Raw genomic sequence first — 21,249 nt, 5'->3', positions numbered from 1 at the left:
TAAACATCAGGTTTAAAATCATTAAACTATTTCAGCTGCCATACAGCACTGTGACCTGGCAAATTAAGAAGCAGGGAAAAGTAGCTATCTAGGATAAAGAGTAAGAAAAGGAAAGATAACCTTTTTACCTCTGTCTGGAACTAGGGCTGCCAATTAATCGCAGTTAACTCACACAATTAACTACAGAAAGTTAACTCCGATTTAAAAAAAAAAAAAATAATCACGATTAATCGCACTGTTAAACAAATAGAATAACAGTTGAAATTTATCAGGGCTTTGGAGCCGAGCCCGGAGCAGCTCCGGAGCAGTGGAGCTGCAGGTTTTTGCCTGGAGCTGGAGTGGAGCCGGAGCACAGCTCCAAAGCCCTGAAATTTATTAAATATTTTTGGATGTTTTTCTACATTTTCAAATACATTGATTTCTAGTACAATACAGAATACAAAGTATACAGTGCTCACTTTCTATTATTTTTTATTACAAATATTTGCAGTGTAAAAATGATAAATAGTTTTTTTCAATTCACCTCATACAAGTATGGTAGTGCAATCTCTATCATGAAAGTTTAATTTATAAATGCAGATTTTTTTTTCTTACGTAACTGCACTCAAAAACAAAACAATGTAAAACTTTAGAGCCTATAAGTCCACTCAGTCCTACTTCTTGTTCAGCCAATCATTAAGACAAACAAGTTTGTTTACATTTACGGGAGATACTGCTGACGACTACTTATTTACAACATCACCTGAAAATGAGAACAGGCGAAGAGGAAGGAATCCATTTTACCCAGGGTGACTAGGAAAACTTTCCCACTCATACAGAGACTAATCTTTCATTCTCAGGGGAACAGTTGCAGAGAAAACCTTCCAAGCATGAACTGGGCAAGGTCTTTCTAGTCTATTCTATGGCTGCAGAAAGGACAGCTCCGCTGCTGCCACAAGCACCACAAGCACTGGGAGTGGAGTTTTGCCCACAATTAATTGATTTGAGGGGTGATCCAGCATTACTAGGGGCACTGGTATATTTCAGCCTGGTTTAATCATTGGGCTCCCAGGTATTGGGTACGTTTTTCAGACCCTGATTGTCTACATACCAATATTATGACAAACAAGGTTTTCTAGTGCAACTGGTTTCCCCTTGTATCAACAGCCAAACACTAAGCAAGCCAGGGTATGGCTACACAACCTTTTGGAGCCTGCAGGAGCGACCCTCCCAGCCCAGGCTAGCTGAGCTAACGGCAGCACTATAAAAATAGCTGTGTAGACAGCACTTTGAAGTTGCAGCATTACTGACATATACACACACTAATTACCTTTGTCCTCGTCTGTCCCTCCACAAATGCAAGTCGACACCACACCATTCTATTTTGTTGCAAGCATGCGCTGGGCCGATCCCATGACAAAACACTTTGGCCAGAAATGGAAAGGACGTGCTTGCAACACAGCATTAAACATTAGTATTAATTTAAGAAATATGTTTTCATAAGTGTTGTTATAAGTATTCCAACTGATAAAAAACACAAAAACAGAAACAAATCTATTTTTAATGGCACATTTTCCTGCAAGATGTCTTACAACTCCACAAACATTTTAAGCACCACCACTTACAATGATTTCCCATTGAGGAGATCTGGTCAAATACCACCACCATAACATATTCTTTGACAGAGTAACAAGCCTTTTGGATGAGGGCCAGAGGCGGGGGAAGCAGTAGATGTGGCACATCTTGACTTTAGTAAGGCTTTTGATGAGGTCTCACATGGCCCTCTCAAACAAACTGGGGAAATACAACCTAGATGGAGCTAGTATAAAGGGGGGGTGCATAACTGGTTAGAAAACTATTCCCAGAGAGTAGTTATCAGTGATTCAGAGTCAAGCTGGAAGGAAATACTGAGTGGGGTCCCACAGGGATCAGTTCTGGGTCTGGTCCCATTCAATATCTTCATGGGTGGTTTAGATAATGGCATTGAGAGTGCACTTATAAAGTTTGTGGACGATACCAAGCTGGGAGGGGTTGCAAGTGCTTTGGAGGATAGGATTAAAATTCAAAATGATCTGGAAAAATGGTCTGAAGTAAGCAAGAGGAAATTCAGTAAGGACAAATACAAGTCACTCCACTTAGGAAGGAACAATCAGTTGCACACATACAAAATGGTAAATGATTGCCTAGGAAGAAATACTGCGGAAAAAGGATCTGAGGGTCATAGTGGATCACAAGCTAAATATGAGTCAGTGTTGCAGGGGGAAGAGGGGGAAGCAAACGTCATTTTGGGATGTATTAGGAGTGTTGTAAACAAGACATCTTCTATGAGGAAAGATTGAAAAAATTGGGTTTGTTTAGTCTGGAGAAGAGAAGACTGAGAAGGGACATGATAACAGTTGTCAAGTACATAAAAGGATATTACAAGGAGGAGGGGGAAAGTTATTCTCCTTAATCTCTGAGGATAGGACAAGAAGCAATGGGCTTAAATTGCAGCAAGGGTGGTTTAGGTTGGACATTAGGAAAAACTTCCTAACTGTCAGGGTAGTGAAGCACTGGAATTAATTGCCTAGGGAGGTTGTGGAATCTCAACCACTGGAGTTTTTAAAGAGAAGGTTAGACAAATACCTGCCTGTCTAGATAATACTTAGTCCTGCTTTGAATGCAGGGGCCTGGACTAGAAGACCTCTCGAGATCCCTTCCAGGCTTACAATTCTAGGATATATAACGACTGGCACAAGTCACTGAAGTCATCACAGAAATATCTAACAAAAACACACTCAGATGCCTTTTAAAATATACTTCACTTCCTCTAACAGTTAATAGAAGTTTAGTAAGTGATCTTTTAAAAACAATACGTACCCTTCCTTGCTTTATTTATTTAACATTAATAAAAGCACAGAAAAGGGACATCCCTATAATTTTGTTTCACATCTATATTAAATGAGACACTCTGGCAAAATGGGCCACTGCTTTACAACAAGCTCAAGCACAGCATATGCACTTTGCTAGAGACAAGTGATGTGAAAAATTATTACAACTAACAAATCTCCCAAACCCAATTCCCCACCACCACCTTTTCTGGTGCATACCCACCCACCGCACACAGAACGTACAGATGAATGACTTTTTCATCTAGCTCTCCCATGACAGGTTTAGTTAGCCCAGTAAAAGAATTTGTAAGTATTTATAAGCAACATTTGAAAATAACATAGCTAACAGAGCTTCAGCTGCTGGATAGCACAAAGAAGGTTCATCTAAAAAGATTACAGTTTCATGTTCCAGATGGTAGAGGCTATGTATGTGACAGCACCAGGTTACATTATTAGCATGTGTCTGGCTCCCCATCACACAGACTGCTGCAATCTCAATGTTGCTCTCTGCCTTCCCACCTTTGTAATTTGAACTTTACAGACTCCTGAAGAAGCTTTCTATTCCACCATCCACCTGCCTCTTATGAAGAATTAAATAATTTATCAAATGAAAATAGTCATCTTGCACAGCAAGCTTTCAATATGTAAGGAAAGATGATAAACAGAAAAATAGCTTGCCTGATCCTGGACACGCAAAAGAGATGGTGCCATTTTAAAAGGTGTTGTAAAAACAACCTATTGCAATTTTAAGATACAGTGCAAAACGTACACAGAGAAAGTCAATTCTGATTTCACATCGATGTACACTAGCAGTAACTCCTGCTGAACTCAGTGGAGTTCTACTGGTTTCACACCACCTTGAGAGAAGAATTTAATCCTCACTATCATTTATAATAGTCATTTTTCTTTCTTAGTAAGAAGCTGTGCCCCCACGCCTCGAACAAACCTCAATTTTATGTATACTCAAAATTCCAAGTTAGGCAGTTAGACTACAGAACCCAGAGAATGACAACCAAATTGCTGAGCAGAGAAATGCAACACCTACCAGCATGTTTTTAATAATGGAACCTTTTTTTGTTCTGTGTTTGTACAGTGCTTAGCACAATGGGGTCCTCGCTCATGACTGGATATCAGAGGGGTAGCCATGTTAGTCTGTATCCACAAAAACAAGGAACCCGGTGGCACCTTAAAGACTAACAGATTTATTTGGTCATAAGCTTTCGTGGGTAAAAAACCCACTTCTTCAGATGCAAACTTCCTGACTGAACTGGGCTTCAGCATTGGTTCTCCACTTGTAAGGTAACTCCCTTCTCTTCATGTGCCAATATATATTTATGCCAGTATCTGTATTTTCACTCCATGCATGTGAAGAAGTGGGGTTTTTTTTTACCCACGAGAGCTTATGCCCAAATAAATCCGTTAGTCTTTAAGGTGCCACCGGACTCCTCGTTGCTTATGACTGGGGCTCCTATGGGCCTCTACAATACTAAGATATAAATTATCAAAACCTCTGGCACATTTTTCTTTTTAAACTAGACTTACTTGTCTGATTGGAAAGTGGCTTGACACATAGGGTATAATGTCTACGCTGCAATTAAAAACCCGAGGCTGGCCAAAGCCAGCTGACTGGGGCTACGGGGCAGTTTAATTGCAATGTAGACTTTGGGTGAGGCTAGAGCCAGGGCTCTAGGACCTGCGAAGCAGGAGGGTTCCCAAGCTCAGGCCGCAATGGTGGACAAAATGTGAACCAGAGGATCTAGAAGATACTCGTATAAAAGAAAACTATAGGGGAAAAGAGGTTGAAGGTGACCTGCCAGAGTTTTTATTGGACTTATTCCAGCACAGTCTTGTACTCTTAAATGAGGTACAGCAGAACAGTCTAAGGACATGTCTACACTTACCTCCGGAGTGCTCAATCCAGCGGGGGTCGATTTATCGACCACCAAGAGCTTTCCCATTGACTCCGGTACTCCACCGGAGCGAGAAGCGTAGGCGGAGTCAACAGGGGAGCGTCAGCAGTTGACCTACCCCAGTGAAGACACCGCGGTAAGTAGATCTAAGTACGTCAACTTCAGCTACGTTATTCACGTAGCTGAAGTTGCGTAACTTAGATCAATCCCCCTCTCTTCCCCCAGTGTAGACCAGGGGTCAGAGACTTTCTGGTTAGAAATCTGGGGCTGTTCTTCTGATCCAACCAAGGTATACATTGTGCTGCAGTGGTCCAGCACAAGACTGATTTGGAGATGGGGAGGAAACTGCCAATTAAACAGCCCCCCTCACTGTTTACTAGTAGTAAAGAGGGAAGAGGCATTATAGGCCCCTGAGGAAATGTTGAAAGCTCAATTTTACCTTCCTGATACCAGTCCTTGAACCTTACCCATAATTCCGATTAAGATAAAAAGGTGGTAATACCAGATTGTGCGCAAACTATAGAAAACTAAATTTAGTCACTTTAAAGGATTCTTATCCATTACCACAAATGGACGATATCCTAAATGCAAGTTCAATGTGATTTTCCACACTGGATCTTAGAAGTGGGTACTGGCAAGTAGAAGCAAATCCAAAGGACAGTAAAAAGATTGCTTGCACAGCAAAACAAGGCATGTGGCAATTTAGAATGATGATTTTTGGCTTGTGCAATGCACCTGCCACGTTGGAGAGGATACTCCATGCACACTCAGCCTGCCTGTTATACCTATATGATATCTTGGTGTACGCTAAAAACCTTTGACCAGGAAATGATACATCTAAATGTGATAAGCAGATAAGCAGAAATTGAACTCAAAGAAACAGGAGGCATTATTAAAATAAAAAGGTACATTTATTTTGTGCACAAGTGACGGGGAAATTTCCACTCACAAAAAGGAAGTAGAGGCTGTACAGAACTGGCCAACTCTCCAGACACAGATACGCAGAGTTTTGTAGGACTCTGGTCCTATTACAGAAGGTATATTTGTGGGTTTGCCAATTTTGCAAAACCACTGCATAGGTTGGTTCAAAAAGGGAAGTTATTTCAGTGGTCAGCAGAGTGTGATTTAGCATTTTTTAAGTTGAACAAGGCCTTTGTGACCCAATAAAGGACTACACCTGCCTTAGTCTACCTGGTTTTCAAAAACCCATTCATATTGGGTACAGATGCTAGTGCTTACAGTGTGGGGGCAGTACTGACACGAACAAAAAGGACTGGAAGGGTCGTTGCTTATTACAGCAAAACTAAGTTCTTCAGAGAAAAAAAAATCATTGCATTACCTAAAAGAAACCCCTAGCAATGGTTAAATCTATAGAACATTTTCACTACTAAATGTATGGGAAGAAGACTGCAGATAATGGAGTGGAGAGTATGCTTATAAAATTTGTGGATGACACCAAGCTGAGAGGGGTTGCAAGCACTCTGGAGGACGGGACTAGAATTCTAAACGACCTTGACAACTTAGAGCAGGGGTCGGCAACGTTTGGCACGCGGCTCACCAGGGTAAGCACCCTAGCGGGCCGGGCCAGTTTATTTACCTGCTGATGCGGCAGGTTCGGCCAATCGCGGCCCCCACTGGCCGCGGTTCGCTGTCCCGGGCCAATGGGGGCGGCGGGAAGCAGCGCGGGCGAGGGATGTGCTGGCCACGGCTTCCCGATACTTCCCCTAAACAGAAGTATCACATGTAAGACAAGGACAGTAACTGTCCCACGCTATGCGGCACAGATGAGACTTCAGCTGGAGTACGGTGTTCAATTCTGGGTGCCACAATTAAGGAAAGATGTGGATAAATTGGAGAGTCTCCAAAGAAGAGCAACAAAAATGGTAAAAAGTTTAGAAAACCTGATCTATGCGGAAAGGGCAAAGAAAACTGGGCACGTTGGTCTTGAAAAAAGAAGACTGAGGGCAGATCTGATAAGTCTGCAAATGTGTTAAGGGCAGTTATAAAGAGGACAGTGGTCAATTTTCTCCTTTGTCCACTGAAGGTACGACTTGTCTCCTTAATCTGTAGCAAGGGAGATTTAGGCCATGTCTACACTAGTGAGCATACAGCAGCACAACTGTACCGATGCAGCTGCACCGCTGTAAGCTCACTCATGTAGCCACTCTATGCCAATGGGAGAGAACTCTCCCGTCCACATAATTAAACCACTTCCAATAAGCGGCAGTAGCTATGTCAGCAACATAACACTGTCCACACTGACGTTTCTGTAGGTGTAACGTATGTCGCTCAGAGGAGTGTTTTTTCACATCCCTGAGCGACATAAGTTATATTGACAAAAATGCTAGTGTAGACATAGCCTTAGGTTAGATAGTAGTAAAGACAGCCCTCATAGTTGGAAGCTTATTACTCCAGAATTTAACTTTCTAAGAGAGGTTGTGGAATCTCCTTCGTTGGAGGTTTTTATGAACCTTTAATCCTCTTCCCCGAAAGAGGAAGTTACAGCAAACTAAGGCCACAACTCCTAAAAGACAGTGGCCACACAAGAGTTTAATGCACTTTAACTTCACATCTTTGGTTGATTTGCCTCAGCTTTCCTGAGTGTCCCTCTGTAGACAAACTCTAAGAGTAGAAGAATCATGAGATTCCACCCAAGACAGATAAGTGAAAGAGGCCAAGCTTTTGGGGTGGGTGCACTACACTGCAGCCTATGTCAGCAAAACTTACGTTGCTCAGGGGTGTGAATATTCCACCCCGGAGCAACAGAAGTTACACCGACATAAGCAGTTGTGTGCACACTGCTATGTTGGTGGGAGAGCTTCTCTCACTGGTTTTATGCCGATGGGAGAGCTCTCTCCCATCGATAAAGAGCATCTGCACCAGATGCACTGCAGCAGCACAGCTGTATCAGTGCAGCTGCGCCGCTGCAGCTCTGTATGTATAGACATACCCTAACAGAGACCAGAAAGAGGAACAAGGCTCAGCTGGTCCTGTAACCATGACTCATATGTACAGGAATGAGAGACATGGGAGCTTTAGGAAAGGGACTGGAGGCTTGAAATGTTAGCAGCAGTCCCAGTGAAGACTAATTAGCACTTTAAGTTCAGGCAAATTACCCAATTTGCAATCACAGTATGGTAACTGCAATTACAGGTTAGACACACAATTACATGCCTAAGGCCTGGTCTAGAGTACAAAGATTGCAGGCATAGCTATGTCAGCCAGGAGTGTAAAAATAAGATTTAAAAAAAAGTCATCTCCTAGCTGACGTAGCTCTGCTGTCAAAACCCCGGTGTAGACGCAACTATGCCAACAGAAGAGGGCTTCGGTCAGGATAGCTAGTGTGGTTTGGGGAGGTGGTGCTGACAGAGGAACTCCTTCTGCAGGCTACACCTACCCTACGGGACTCTGCCAGCATCGTTAGCCCAAGAAAGACTCTGTAGCAGAGACAAGCCCTAAGTTATCTGAAACTTGAAGTGTCCACATTAGACTCAGAACTTGCTCCCATTTGTCACAATGGAGTGTAATTCACACATCTTTGAGCTGTTTTACGCTATGAAAGCCGTGCGTCATTTCACATTTGGAAGGTTACGCAACAAGGTTTATATTATAGGTATCACAGCTAGCGAAGCATATTTAGTTAAGGTTGCTCAACACTTTCCATTATAAGACTCTGTTTTCAGTTATTTATAATTCTGCCACACTAACATTTTGCAAATTTTTTCACGCCTGGTGTTTTGCCTCAGGTTTAACGTTTTTTGGCAAATTTCAGCAAAAATTGTTCAGATGTTTCTCAAAATGAGAGTAGGAAAACATTGATTTTTGCCATATTAAAAATTCTTATAATTGTCTCCTTGAGAACCCCTAGCTCCTCCGTGCTTTGGAGCAGGGACTTAAATTTGTCTTGACCAAGTTACGTCTCTGAAAATCTTCCTTCATACATGCTGAGTAGAGAGTTGTTAGAGTTTGGCAACTAAATTCTCCAAAGGTTCTGTCTGAAAGCAGAGAGACTTCCCTCCTGTGCTCTCAATGCTTCCTGCTGCACGTGCACCAAAGCAACAAGAAAGAAAGAACCAACCCGAGTACAATGAAGAGGGGTGATGAACCAGGCCTGGGTGTGGTAGTGAAGGTTGAGAAGAGAAGACTGATAATGGACCAGGCTGAAAGGGACAGAGGAACAAAGGTCTGTAACCACTTGAGCATACTCCTCTCAGAACCTGGAATAGAACCTAGAACCTCACAAATCTCAATATTCCTCTGCAGCCAGCAAAACCCACTAGCAAAATGTATCATCTCCAGTTAGTGACTGGTCCACAGAGGATGACAACCTATTACTGCTATCAGCTGCTGTTAGCTCAAATGACACAGGTCTGTGTAGTGGGTCTAAACGCTATAATCCTCCTGATGAACCATGTAGAAGTCAACGTACTTCCACATGATGGATTCCCTCCCTTTCCAGGTGTTTTTTTCCCCAAAAAACCTAGGAAATTACATACAAAAATCTCAATTAAGGTTACAAAATCAAGCACTCCAAAGTTAGAAAATGACACAATTAAGGTTGCCCTTTCTGCATATGCATGATGATACAGTCTTTAATTACATGACTGCATACTATTTTTCCCACAGGACACCTGACTCATTCAAAGCACAGGAAGGATGATGCTCAGAGAATGAGTCAGGACTGCATAGTAAACAAGGCTTCTTTGGGTGGGGAGGGTACAACCACTGCCTCATTTGTTGGAAGGTGTGTACTATTTGAAATTACTGGCGTGGACGAGTTGTTGGAAGGTGTGTAGTGAACGAGGCAGGGGACTGCAGAAAAAGAAAGAAAAGTCTCATAGTTAAAAGCAGTTGAACACCATCGTGGAGAATCAGATTCTATCCCTGCCTCTGCCCCAGAGTTCATATGTGATCCTGGTCAAGTCACCTAAACCAAAATTTTCACAGTTTGTTCCTCATTTGCTTGGTGCTCATTTTGAGGCACCAATGGTCTGATTTCTAGAAGTGCTGAGCACTCAACTGCAACAGATGTCAATGGGAGCTTTGCTTTGAAAATATAAAGTGCTATAAAATGCTGTGCACATCAGGACATAGGTATCTCAAATTTTACATGGATTTTGGGTGCTCACTTTTGATTTTAAAATGTCTGTGCCACAGTTCTTCATCTGTAAAATGGCGATAACACAATCCCCCTGTGAGGTGCACTGGTGACAACAAAATTCATGTTTGTGAAGCACTCAGATGCTATACTGATGACTGCCCTAGAAAGCGCACGAGTACACTAATAATTCTGTATTCAGAGCAGAGTTTAAATGGTGTGTAGTAATAAAGACAGAAGGCCATACTCTGAATAGTGATCAAACAAAATATTGAATAACTGTTCACTCAGTGAGCACCTTCTATTCTGCACTGAATGAGGCAGAGATTCGGGTGGGGGTGGGAAATAGTATAAGGTCATGTAATTAAAGGTTGTAGCATAATGCAGAAGGTTGCATGGAAACTTTCAATTCTGGCACTTCCTAACTTTTGAGTGCTTGACTTTACATTAAAGATGTAATTGTGTGTCAGTAGGTTTGTTTGTTTTTTAAATGGAATCCTAGAGCTATCATACGGCCCAAAATATAGAGAGAGAGAGATATTATCCTGAAAGTCTGAAATCTCTGCCCTATGCTCAATAGAGACCAGGGTATTTAAAGACAGTGATATTAGAAAGAAACATGGTTGTATTTTCCTCACTTTCTTGCTGGTGAGTCTGTGGAGTATTTTTTAAAGACTGGTTATGCTAAGGAATGACTTGGAGGATGTGGGGGGGGGGGAAGAAATCCAGCATTTTTCTCTTGCAGTGTAATAAAGAAAACAAAACATGCTTAAAATTGTCATTAACAAAAATAGTGCATTGTTTGCCTCCCACTTTTGTTCTTTCCATGCCAGATGGCACTAGCTTTCTTTAAAACAATAAAAAAAGAAGTGCAGGTAAAGCACCAGCACTGCTTCAATATCTTGTTGCTCTTTTGAGTGACATTTTAGGATAAACTGCAAGAAACAGCTGAAGGATAAATTTAGTCCCAGTGACACCTTACTAATACTGGATTAAAAACTAAGTCAAAGAACTAGGGTAAAGTGCACAAATTTTGTACTAAGAATTTAAAAAAAAAAAAAAAAAAAAAAGTGAGTTACTTGGGTAACTTTGGAGATCATAAAATTAATTAGGTTGTGTGTGTGTGTGTGTGTGTGTATGTATATATATATATGAATATGAGAGAGAGAGAGAGAGAGAGAGAGAGAGATTGCATACACAAGTCCAGTTTCATCTACAATAAGTTCCACATTACAACCTTATCACTTTTGCAAGTGAAGCCTTTGCCTCAAGGTACAATGGAATGAATCAGAGACATCATGTCATCCTCAACTCTGAACTTCTCTTATCAGCTTTATTTTAACCCAACACTTCCCATAAAGCATGTGTAAGCTTCCTCCTTCATTAAAGATTTTAAATAATTGTTTACATAAAGAAATGGTCATTAAAATCAGGTTAAGATCTTTGGACTCAATATAATCCATTTGTAGATTAGACAGACCATGAACAGCTGCATCTACAGAATCAGGGACTATTGGGGAACTCCACATGTGGATATAACATACATCAGGGCAGCTGACATCCAAACTTACTAAGTGACATGAGACCTCTTTCCACATGTCCAAGCAACTGACCACAGACCAAATACATCCCTCACATACGCCTTCCTCTTTCCAAATAAAACAATATTTTTCAAAATTCAGTATTTCATGCTATTTAAAAATATTAAGTGTTTTTACTAGAAAACTGACAAAGTGTTTGTACATTTATGAACACTAAATACAAAAGTGAATGCTAATCCTCAAAGATTTGTTTTTAAAAGAAAATATCAAACAAATATTGTGTGGCAAAATGGGATGTCTGACCATTTCTTTTTAGTTTATGGCAGTGATCATTGCTTAGGATACAATGAAATACTCCTAATTAAAAATAAAAATAAATTGTAAGGGATGGGAGGGGAACAGGAAATGGTGGCAAGGAGGGAAGAGGTAGGGTCGTGTAAATTGGGGAGCAAAACATTTACTTTTAGATCTTATCTGCTATTTTCCAACCCCAGTTCCACTTCCTGGATGAAAATAGGAGCTAAAGCAACACAAGGAGCAGAGAAGACAGTGAGTGTACTAGACACTCATGTAACACCATAAGAGAAAGATTCCACCTGCTTCTCCAGTCCTATGCATCTAAAAGGAAACTTCCAACAACTGATTTTAGTGCTGGTGGAGAAAAGGCAACTGAAAGTCTGCTGGCTGATTACATGGGTGATTCGGAGAACATGAATTGGAGGAACAAGGGTGGCCACTGAGACCATGCAGCTGGCCAGCCACAGACTGACACTGCTACCAGAAGCTAGCTCCTCTCTACCAGGGTAAACAACATAGTACCTTTACTGGCTAAGCTTATTGTTTATATTATAGTAGTTCCAAGAGTCCCCAAATCAGAATCCAGGTCCCATTGTGCTAGGTGCTGTTCAAACAAGACAATCGCAGCCCCAAAGAGCTTAAAATCTAAATAAGATTCTTCCACTTTTGCCCCTACAGTGGAAGCACTCACTTTCACCTATCCAGAAGGCATTTTCCCTCTATTGCCTGAAATAACTCCTAGATGCAGTTCCAGCCTGCAGTCCTCAAGACATGTCTTCCTGTAGCTAGGAGTGTGCCTCCCAGCACAGGTAGACAGATGCATGCTAGCTCTGCTCAAGCCATCACACTAAAAATAGCTGTGGTCATGGTGGCGGCTCAGGCTAGCTGCCCAAGTACAAGCTTGCCCAACCACCTGGGTATGTACTTGGGCTGCTAGTCTGAGCTGCTATCATGGCCAGGGAGCCATGGTCGGGAGGGGCACCGTCCAAGTGCAGCAAGCTGGCAGGCCTGGGCTGCCAGAACGAAGTGAGTGAAGACAAGCCCAGAGCTGAAGCGCCTGGCCAGCTGGGCAGGGGCAAGCAATAACGCCCTGAGCTGCCAGCCTGGCGGGGCGGCACAGGAAACAGGACTCACCCCTGCAGAGCCAGCACACCAGGTCCTGGGTCCCCACTTCCCACGGGCCTGGTGGTCAGGGAGTATATGGCCAGGGGAGCCCCTGGGCTCAGAAACTCCTCCCTGTGCAGTTTTACTTCTAATCTAAACCAACCCAATGCTGTGTTTGATTTAAAGTCAAGGTTAACTCCAGTTAATGTGGCAAGCTACTGGGTATTTAAAGGAACAAACAAACAAACAAACTTTAATCTCTCTCTGAATGGCCCAGGAGAAGACTGGATGTTGCAGAGCACACGATTTGGGGGAAAATTCAGGACTGGAGGGTGTTGGGGTCATCTTGCTAGGTGTAAGTAAGGCTAGAGCATGGCAGTGGTATAACAAGCAGGCTGCTGGAATCAGAGTTGCTGAGTCAGTTGCTTAATACACAAGACACTCCGTGTACGCTGGCTGTAAGCATCCAGACTAGGGATGCTACAGCAGCAGAGCATTTTGAGGCACTCAGGGATACAGAGCAGGCAGTGACAACCCCTCACCTGTCTGGACTGCACTCCAGAATGTTATAATGACCAATATACAAAGAGAACAACCGATTCGGAACATCACATGCGTAGTAAGGTAAAGAAACATTGGCCACTGGACACGGCTAGCTAGCTCGCTCAGAATCTCAGATTTATTTGGGGCTTTTTTTGAGTAGCAAAATCAATATTACCCCCTCTGGTCATCTTACAGCTAGTACAGTAGAACAGTTAGAAGTGTTTCAATTGAAGGGGGGGGTGCTTTCAAAAGTAAGTATCTTTAGAGAAAGGTGCCTAGACTGAGAACAATAAAATGGCTTAAAGCTAGTTTATGAAAATGGGATCTACAAGGCTACACTAAAACCCCTTCGATAGTACTAGATTAGTACTGCTTTAATAAAGCACTGGATATACTGCATGAAAAATGGATGATTCCATTTTCTGTTTTTATGAATAATGTTAAAAAAAAGAGCATAGGAAACCTTTGTAATATCAAGTAAGGGCAAGTGGTTATGACCAAGTACTTTTTTTTTTTTTTTTTAATTCTTCTTTAAACCTCCTTCCCCTTTTCAGCTTGCCCAGTTATACTCTTCCACTTTACATAACGCACATCCAAACAATATCAGGAATCGGGCAAATGGGGAACGAGAAAATACAGAAGCCAAAGGAAGAAGCAGACAAGAGACACACTTGAGGTCTTTCACTCATTTGTTCCTGGACCCTATTATACATATTTCCTTAAAATAAAATAAAAAATTAAAAAGCAGCCAGACTCTAGGCCATTAATTATAAATATTTACTTATTTGCATGTGTATCACCTGCTATCTGATAGCCTGAGTTTACGAACATTAGCAAAGCTTCAAACACTAGTGAAGTAGAGTACTACTCATGTTACAGATAGGGTAACTGATAGACAAAGGGTAAATGCTTTTACCCATGGTTACATAGCAATTAAGTGGCAGAGCTGAAAGACGGAACCTAGTAATCCTGACTTCCAGTTCCTTATACTAACTACTAGGAATATTAGTATATTTTAAATATATAATTTGTTTGATCTCCAAACTCCTAGCTCTTAAAACCAAATTTAGTTATCTTTATGACTATGAAACAATTAGTGTTTCCTCCACTCTCCAAGTTGTGGTTGCCATGGAGGGCAGAAAGAAATCACCTTTCACCTGAAGCAGAACATTCTCAGGTCAAAAAACACCCACCTTATTTCATTCTACCCCACTACCATCATTCTTAATTAATCTAGTTTACATAAAATTAGCCAAAAGAGGGCATATTAGTGTTCTTTATCTTACATACCCTTCATTCAGAAGAAAAGTATTTCTCAGAAAGATATCTAATAGCTTCTCTACTGGTCAGAAAAGTGAAAAATCCTTTATATAGCCAATACATGCAACTTAATTTGCAGATGTACATTCAGCTATCACCACCACTTATCTTTTGTTTACATGCATTAAAATTAGAGAGATATTGGAACTAGTATGCACTAAGTAACTAACCTTAGTCCTAGTTTTGGACACTGAAAAAAAATAGATGTATTCTATACCACATTCTATCCTTCCACATTATCAGCTAATACCCAATGCCAATCTCTTCCCATGTGCAATAGCAAGAGTAGCACTTGAATTCTGAATGAAAGTGGTACATCCGCCATATATCTTTAAAAAAGAGAAGAACTCCATATGACTACATTACATGTATGTAGTCCAGATAAGGAGATTTTATACATACAATTAAATCATTGTATACACACTTCCCAAAACTATATATAACCCACACACCTCCTGGGTGTGTTCTGTCCCATCTAGTGGCAGAGAGAGAGAGGCAGAAAGAGAGATTAATGAGTCTGCTCTACAGCCTTAGCCAATAGCCAGTTAGCTTATGCGGTAGAGGCTCATACACTAAGCTCCAGAGGTCCCAGGTTCGATCCTGCCCACTGACGGCCAGGGTCTGTCAGTGTTACATATACAATATGCTGCACCCTCACCAGAGAGAAGGAAAGAAGAGCTAAGAAAAGAGAGGAAATGCACCCTTTACCTCTTTTGTAGGTGAGCCTACAGAATATTATTGTTCCATCAGCACCTGCTTAAAGTATATTCTCTTATTTGATAAGGAGGGCTCAGTATCCGATTTAAGACTTTCTTCCACAAGTGACAAATGCCTTAATTCATAGTAGAAAGTGAGGAATAGGGTCCCCTTGCCCTAAAATCATCCAAGAGAACACTTCCACGCTGGTGTTAATTCTCCAGTTCAAATTAACTTTAAATAAATAAATATACTAAGGAGTTCTTCAATAATAAAACAAAGCTGTTCAAATTGTCAAAATGCAACAGCACGCCAATTAGCAGATGTATGCAGATCATGTCGAAATCGCTTTCCATGCAAGAGGCAAAAGAAACCACACAGTTCTGCAGTCAGCAGGGAATAGATCCCAAAGAAACTGCCTTCAAAATTCACTGACAGTCATAGTCATGGGACAATGGCTTGAATTTTAACTAGCATTTTCAATCTGCACATACCATCCCCAGGGTCATATGCTGAATGAATTTTACCTTACCATTATGCTGATAACTTTCACATATCCAATTATCACACACACTCAACAGCATAAAGGTCCCTCTTTTCCTGTTGGAAGAGCTTTCCTTTATTGTGTTGAGAGACTGAAGTGGACATCTAAAAAGCACCTGCCACTGCAAATACCATGTGGACTTCTTTTAATGAGCAAATGTAAACATAAGAGATTAAAAGACTAGCACATCTGGAAAAGCTCACGCTGTACTAGGCAAGACAGTTCTGAAGCAGTGCAATGTGTGTGACAGTTCTAGCGCCACAGACTGGAAAGTAATTTTGCTGCCGCCACCACCGCCTCAAGAAGAACCAGAAGCTCACCTAGAATATCCACAGAACATGTGCATCTTGAAAAGACGCATGACAAGGTACCAAAAGGCCCGTTATCACAGGGACTTCAGCTCTTGTAGCCTAATCAATGCTTTTTCTGGGAAGTAAGAAAGATCCATCTGGGTCAACACTTAGAATCCTGACTAATTAGGAGTCCGACCAGACTCCATCAGAGCTGTAGGCTGTCATTCCTTTTATGCATGGAAAAGACCTGTAGACGCATCCTAGGCAGGAAAGAGGGAGATAGACAATTTTAGGAGGGGTGTTCACATACTGCTCTCTCTCTAGAAAACATTTGCTCTACCCACCTCCCCCTTTCTGAAGGGTTGATGGTTGTTTCCTTGCATAGTGTGCAGCAGTCAAGAAGAAAGTCAATGTGTCCAAGGACAAGTCTAGAACCTTCCTTAATATTTCAGCTTAGTCTACTACCCTGATGACCCTACAAAGTCTAACAGGCAAAAAGAAGTTCAATAATAATTACAAAGTAATGCATGCAAAATATAAAACCATATAGTCAAAAATTTAGCTCTATTAATGGTAAATGAAGACCTATGCGCTCAAGAGAGGTGTCCCTATTTTTCATCTATATTCATGACAGAAGAAGCAAAAAAGAAAATTCCAGTTGCAACTCATATGGATTATAAGAGCTACTTTTCAGAATGAACTTCATTGTACACCCTTTACTCTTGTGTGTTGATCGCTGTAAGTGGAAGTGATCTGGAGATATGCACTGCATGCATACTTAAAGGCGGTTTATTCAAAGTGTGGGTATTTCACTCTCATACACAACAGAAATAAACTCTTTTCAGGAGGTGCTACTACTCCACAGAACATTAAAACAAGATAATCTAGGGCCTTGGAAAAATAGCACTCCTAAAGCCATGGATCTTACTAACACAGTAGAATACTGATTGAGAGCCAAGAACCTCTATTGCTTAATATGTTCTTTTGAATCCAAACAGGTTATGCATTATGTTAAGATATTTTTGAAAGATCAGTTTTCATATGATAAATATTAGATTCAATTATGTTGCCATCCAGAAATATAGTGCATATTTGTATAAGAATCCTGGAAAAATCATCCCACTGTATTAATATACATCACTATTAATGCCTGTGTTTCAAAGTTTATTTTAATTATTATACTTGTACTTTTTTTTGTTAAAGTATTAAAACACTCTTACCTGTATATCCTGCCCACCAGCCCCAGGAAGCCACCATAGCTAAAAGCCATTTAAATAATACTCCTTCGATATACCAGAACCGCTTACTATCCAACAGTCGAAGAGGCTGCAGTATAATTAAATACAAGATGTAGGATGGAATAGCAACTAGGTTATTGGCAACCATGAAGCCGAACCTCAGGAGTCCTTTCAGAAGTGTATAGCCCACCCTCTGGGCCTGTTCTAAAGTCACAGCCATTCTCTTCACACCAGAGTATGTGGGCTCTTCCTACAGTAAAAGAAGAACAAGATACAGCCATTACTTACAGAATAAAATGAAAAAAAACCAAAACTCTCTACCGAGTCAACATGCTAGTGAGCTAGATACAGCGTCCCCTTAATAAAGCTGTCTACTTCAGCCCCAATCCATTTTCATAAGCATCTGCAGCCCTTAATTACCTCTACCATACCTCAAAATTAGTCAGAGTGGAGGATGAAAATAAAGTACATTGAACATTTCCATGTCCCAGAGAAAGAAAGAAAAAAGTTAAGAACATCACACACCATCAACGTGATACTCGCCTGAATTAAAAAGCTGTAAGTTGAGAAATTTCTGGGAGTCACACAAAACACCTACAACTATGAACTAAGGTAAGTGGCATATCAATAGACTTGGAAGGATTAGGTTTTATCAGTAGACATTGGTTTCATGGTACACACACAAACCAAAGAACAAATATTTCCATTGATGATAACTGAAATTTACCGATAGGCAAAGTAAGAAAAATGCTGCGAGAACTTTTATTAGAGTTTGATTTAAGCATATTTACTCTTTGCTTTAATATGTGATGTTGGTAATTTGTGTTTTAATGGCTATAAAGCTTTATCTTTCTGAATCTCAGCATCTATTGTCAGGAAATAATTACTGTCTGACCCCATAGTTACCCTAAATTTCCCACACCTGTAAAAATTTAAATGGATAAAAAATAGAAAAGATGCTTAAAAACAAACAGTTGTCTGACAAAAATATAAAAAATACAAAAATTTATTCTGCCAAGCCTACATATCAAACTGTACATTCAGCAAGTGGTCATATACATTACATAAACATACCCTGGAGAATGAGAGGGAGGAGAACACATTCCCTGTGGCTGGGCAGCAAGTGATCACTGAGAACCAAATAACAGAACTGGGGAGGGATGGGGTGGTAGTCCCTTTCCTTTCCCTTTCAAACTCAGTGACCTGCCCTGGCTCACACCAAAAGAGGCAGCAGGAACACTCAGAAATGTTCCTCCTTTTACCAGGGCAAAGGGAAGGGGAAATAATGACACACACTCCTCTGTCTCTCCAAAGTCAACAGCCAACACCGCCTAGGCAAGGTCTCCCTCACCCTTCACGCAGCGAAGCCTGGCTGAGGACGAGCGGGGCGAGCTCCCACAGCTGCGCTAGACCCGCCGAGGGAGAGCCAGGCAGCGAGCGAGGGGCACCAGGGCAGCCAAGGGGGGAAGCGGTGGCGGGGCCATTCGCCGGGTGACTGACCCCGGCCAGCGGGACTCACCTCCTGCGGCGCAGGGGAACAGAGGAGGCCGCGGCGGGAGGCGGCGGCGCGTGTCGCGGTTGACGGCGGCTGGAGGCGGAGGCGGAGGCGGCTCGGCGGGGCGGCGGGCTCATGGACCCGGAGGTGACTGGCCGGGCCCTGGGTAACGGGCCGGGAGCGCTCCGCGCCGGCCGCTCTACTCCCCTTGCAGCGGCCTGCGGAGAGAGGGGCGGGTCAGGGTCTGCGCCGGCAGGGAGCAGGGGCTGGCCGGGCCCCGTCCCGCTTTCCGGCCAGATCTGCCGCGGGTCTCGGGCCTATCGCGCCCTCCCGCCACCGCCGCCCCTCCCCGCGCCCCACAGCAGCCCTCCGTGCCCGGGAGAGCCGGCCTGACAGCCGCGGGCGACGGAGCGTGTCTGGCCGGGGCGGCATCCTGCACCGTCCCCAGGGTCAGCCGGACACCCCCCCCCCCCACCATGCAGGGGGCTCTCCTAAGGGCAGCAATCGGGTGTCCCTGCTCGGCCCGCCACCCCATCCCCCGAGAAGGGGATATCCGGGAGCGATGGGGGGGGACCCCTGCCCCCACCCCATCCCCCGAAAAGGGGATCCCCTGGGAGCAATGGGGGGACCCTGCCTGCCCTAACCCCATCCCCCGAAAAGGGATCCCCTGGGAGCAATGGGAGGACCCTGCCTGCCCTAACCCCATCCCCCGAAAAGGGGATCGCCGGGGAGCGATGGGGGGACCCTGCCTGCCCTAACCCCATCCCCCGAAAAGGGGATCGCCGGGGAGCGATGGGGGGACCCTGCCCCCACCCCATCCCCCGAAAAGGGGATCGCAGGGGAGCGATGGGGGGACCCTGCCCCCACCCCATCCCCCGAAAAGGGGATCGCCGGGGAGCGATGGGGGGACCCCTGCCCCCACCCCATCCCCCGAAAAGGGGATCGCAGGGGAGCGATGGGGGGACCCTGCCCCCACCCCATCCCCCGAAAAGGGGATCGCCGGGGAGCGATGGGGGGACCCCTGCCCCCACCCCATCCCCCGAAAAGGGGATCGCCGGGGTAGCAATGGGAGGACGCCTGCCTGCCTTGCCCCAGCCCCATCCCTGGGAAGGGGATCCCGGGGGAGCAATGGGGGGACGGTGCCCCCCCCACCCCATCCCCCGAGAAGGGGATCCCCTGGGAGCAATGGGGAGGACCCTGCCTACCCCAACCCCATCCCCGAGAAGGGGGATCTCCGGGGAGCGATGGGGGGGACCGTGGCTCCCGGCTCCAGGTGCTTTTCTCGGGGAGCAGCAGGGGTCCCGGCCCCTTCCCGCACACCCGTCGGGCTGGGTCTCCCTTCCCAGGCAGAGGCCGTGCCGGGGCTCCATACCTCCGCCTAGCTGGCTCTGTCCCCGGGATAGGCGCTCGGGGGCCCGAGGGATTCATACCGCCGGCGGCTCGCGCTGCCTACCACCCCCGCAGCCGGGCTGGGTCTCCGCCGTGACTGCTCGCCTCTCGCTCGCTCCCGAGGAAGCGGCGGCTGCAAGAGGCAGAAGCAGAGCTCACACTGCAGCAAGCGCGGCTCCCTCCGGCCGACAGCTCCCTCTAATGAGCGCAGGCTGGCTGCGCCCCCGGCGGGCAGGCCAGCCCCAGCCGGCTCCTCCCCTTCCCCGCCGCGGGCCCCTACGCCCAGCCCTTCAGCATCCCTTTCCCCATTGCCACCGGCGCTCGGCTCCCCTGCCGCTCACACGCCCATTGCTAGGGGCAAGAACAACTCCGACGCAGAGCCCAGCAGGAAGAGCGCCAGTTCAGGTCGAGTGGAGATTTGCATATAACAAATGAGTTACACTCTATTTACATAAGAAATGTGTCTCCACTCCCATCCAGCACTTGCTCTGAGGACAGAGGAATGATCCGAAAAACTACAAATCTTTAAATAGTTCGCATTATAAACATTTTTAAATGGCCCTCTTTTGTGTTAGGTTTGGAGCATATTCTTTTTGGACCCAGATCCCACTACCAAAGAAATGACAGCTTTGAGTAATGAATGTTGATTCACTTCTAGAATTTAACAACATCTAAGATGAACAGTCCTTTAAATTTTAGGGTTAGGTTTTATTAATAAATCATGACCATTTATATGGTGCACTGCTAGGAGTATTTTAATTGAAAAATATTATTTTACAAATATGTATTTAAGTAGACATTCCACAATCTCAGGCCTCTGCTTTGCAAACACAGGAACTGCTATTTGGGTCAGACTGGAAGTCCATCTAATCTAATCCAGTATCTTGTCTCAGAGTGGCCCATACTAGATGCTTCAGCAGAAGGTGTAAGAA

At 43.9% G+C, this 21,249-nt stretch overlaps 1 protein-coding gene across 1 annotated transcript in view; it reads right to left on the bottom strand.

Annotated features, from left to right (window-relative positions):
- The window catches only part of LPGAT1 (lysophosphatidylglycerol acyltransferase 1), a 150,994-nt gene extending 133,326 nt beyond the window's left edge, over positions 1–17,668 (bottom strand). Inside the window, exon 1 of the mRNA XM_065401725.1 lies at positions 17,416–17,668. Coding sequence (XP_065257797.1) covers positions 17,416–17,653 — 238 coding nt within the window. The 5' untranslated portion in view covers positions 17,654–17,668. The remainder of the gene's footprint in view (positions 1–17,415) is intronic.
- Positions 17,669–21,249: the final 3,581 nt, after the last annotated feature.

This window comes from Emys orbicularis, chromosome 3, assembly GCF_028017835.1.
Source record: "Emys orbicularis isolate rEmyOrb1 chromosome 3, rEmyOrb1.hap1, whole genome shotgun sequence".
NCBI lineage: Eukaryota > Metazoa > Chordata > Testudines > Emydidae > Emys > Emys orbicularis.
This window is presented reverse-complemented; position numbering and strand designations above follow the sequence as displayed.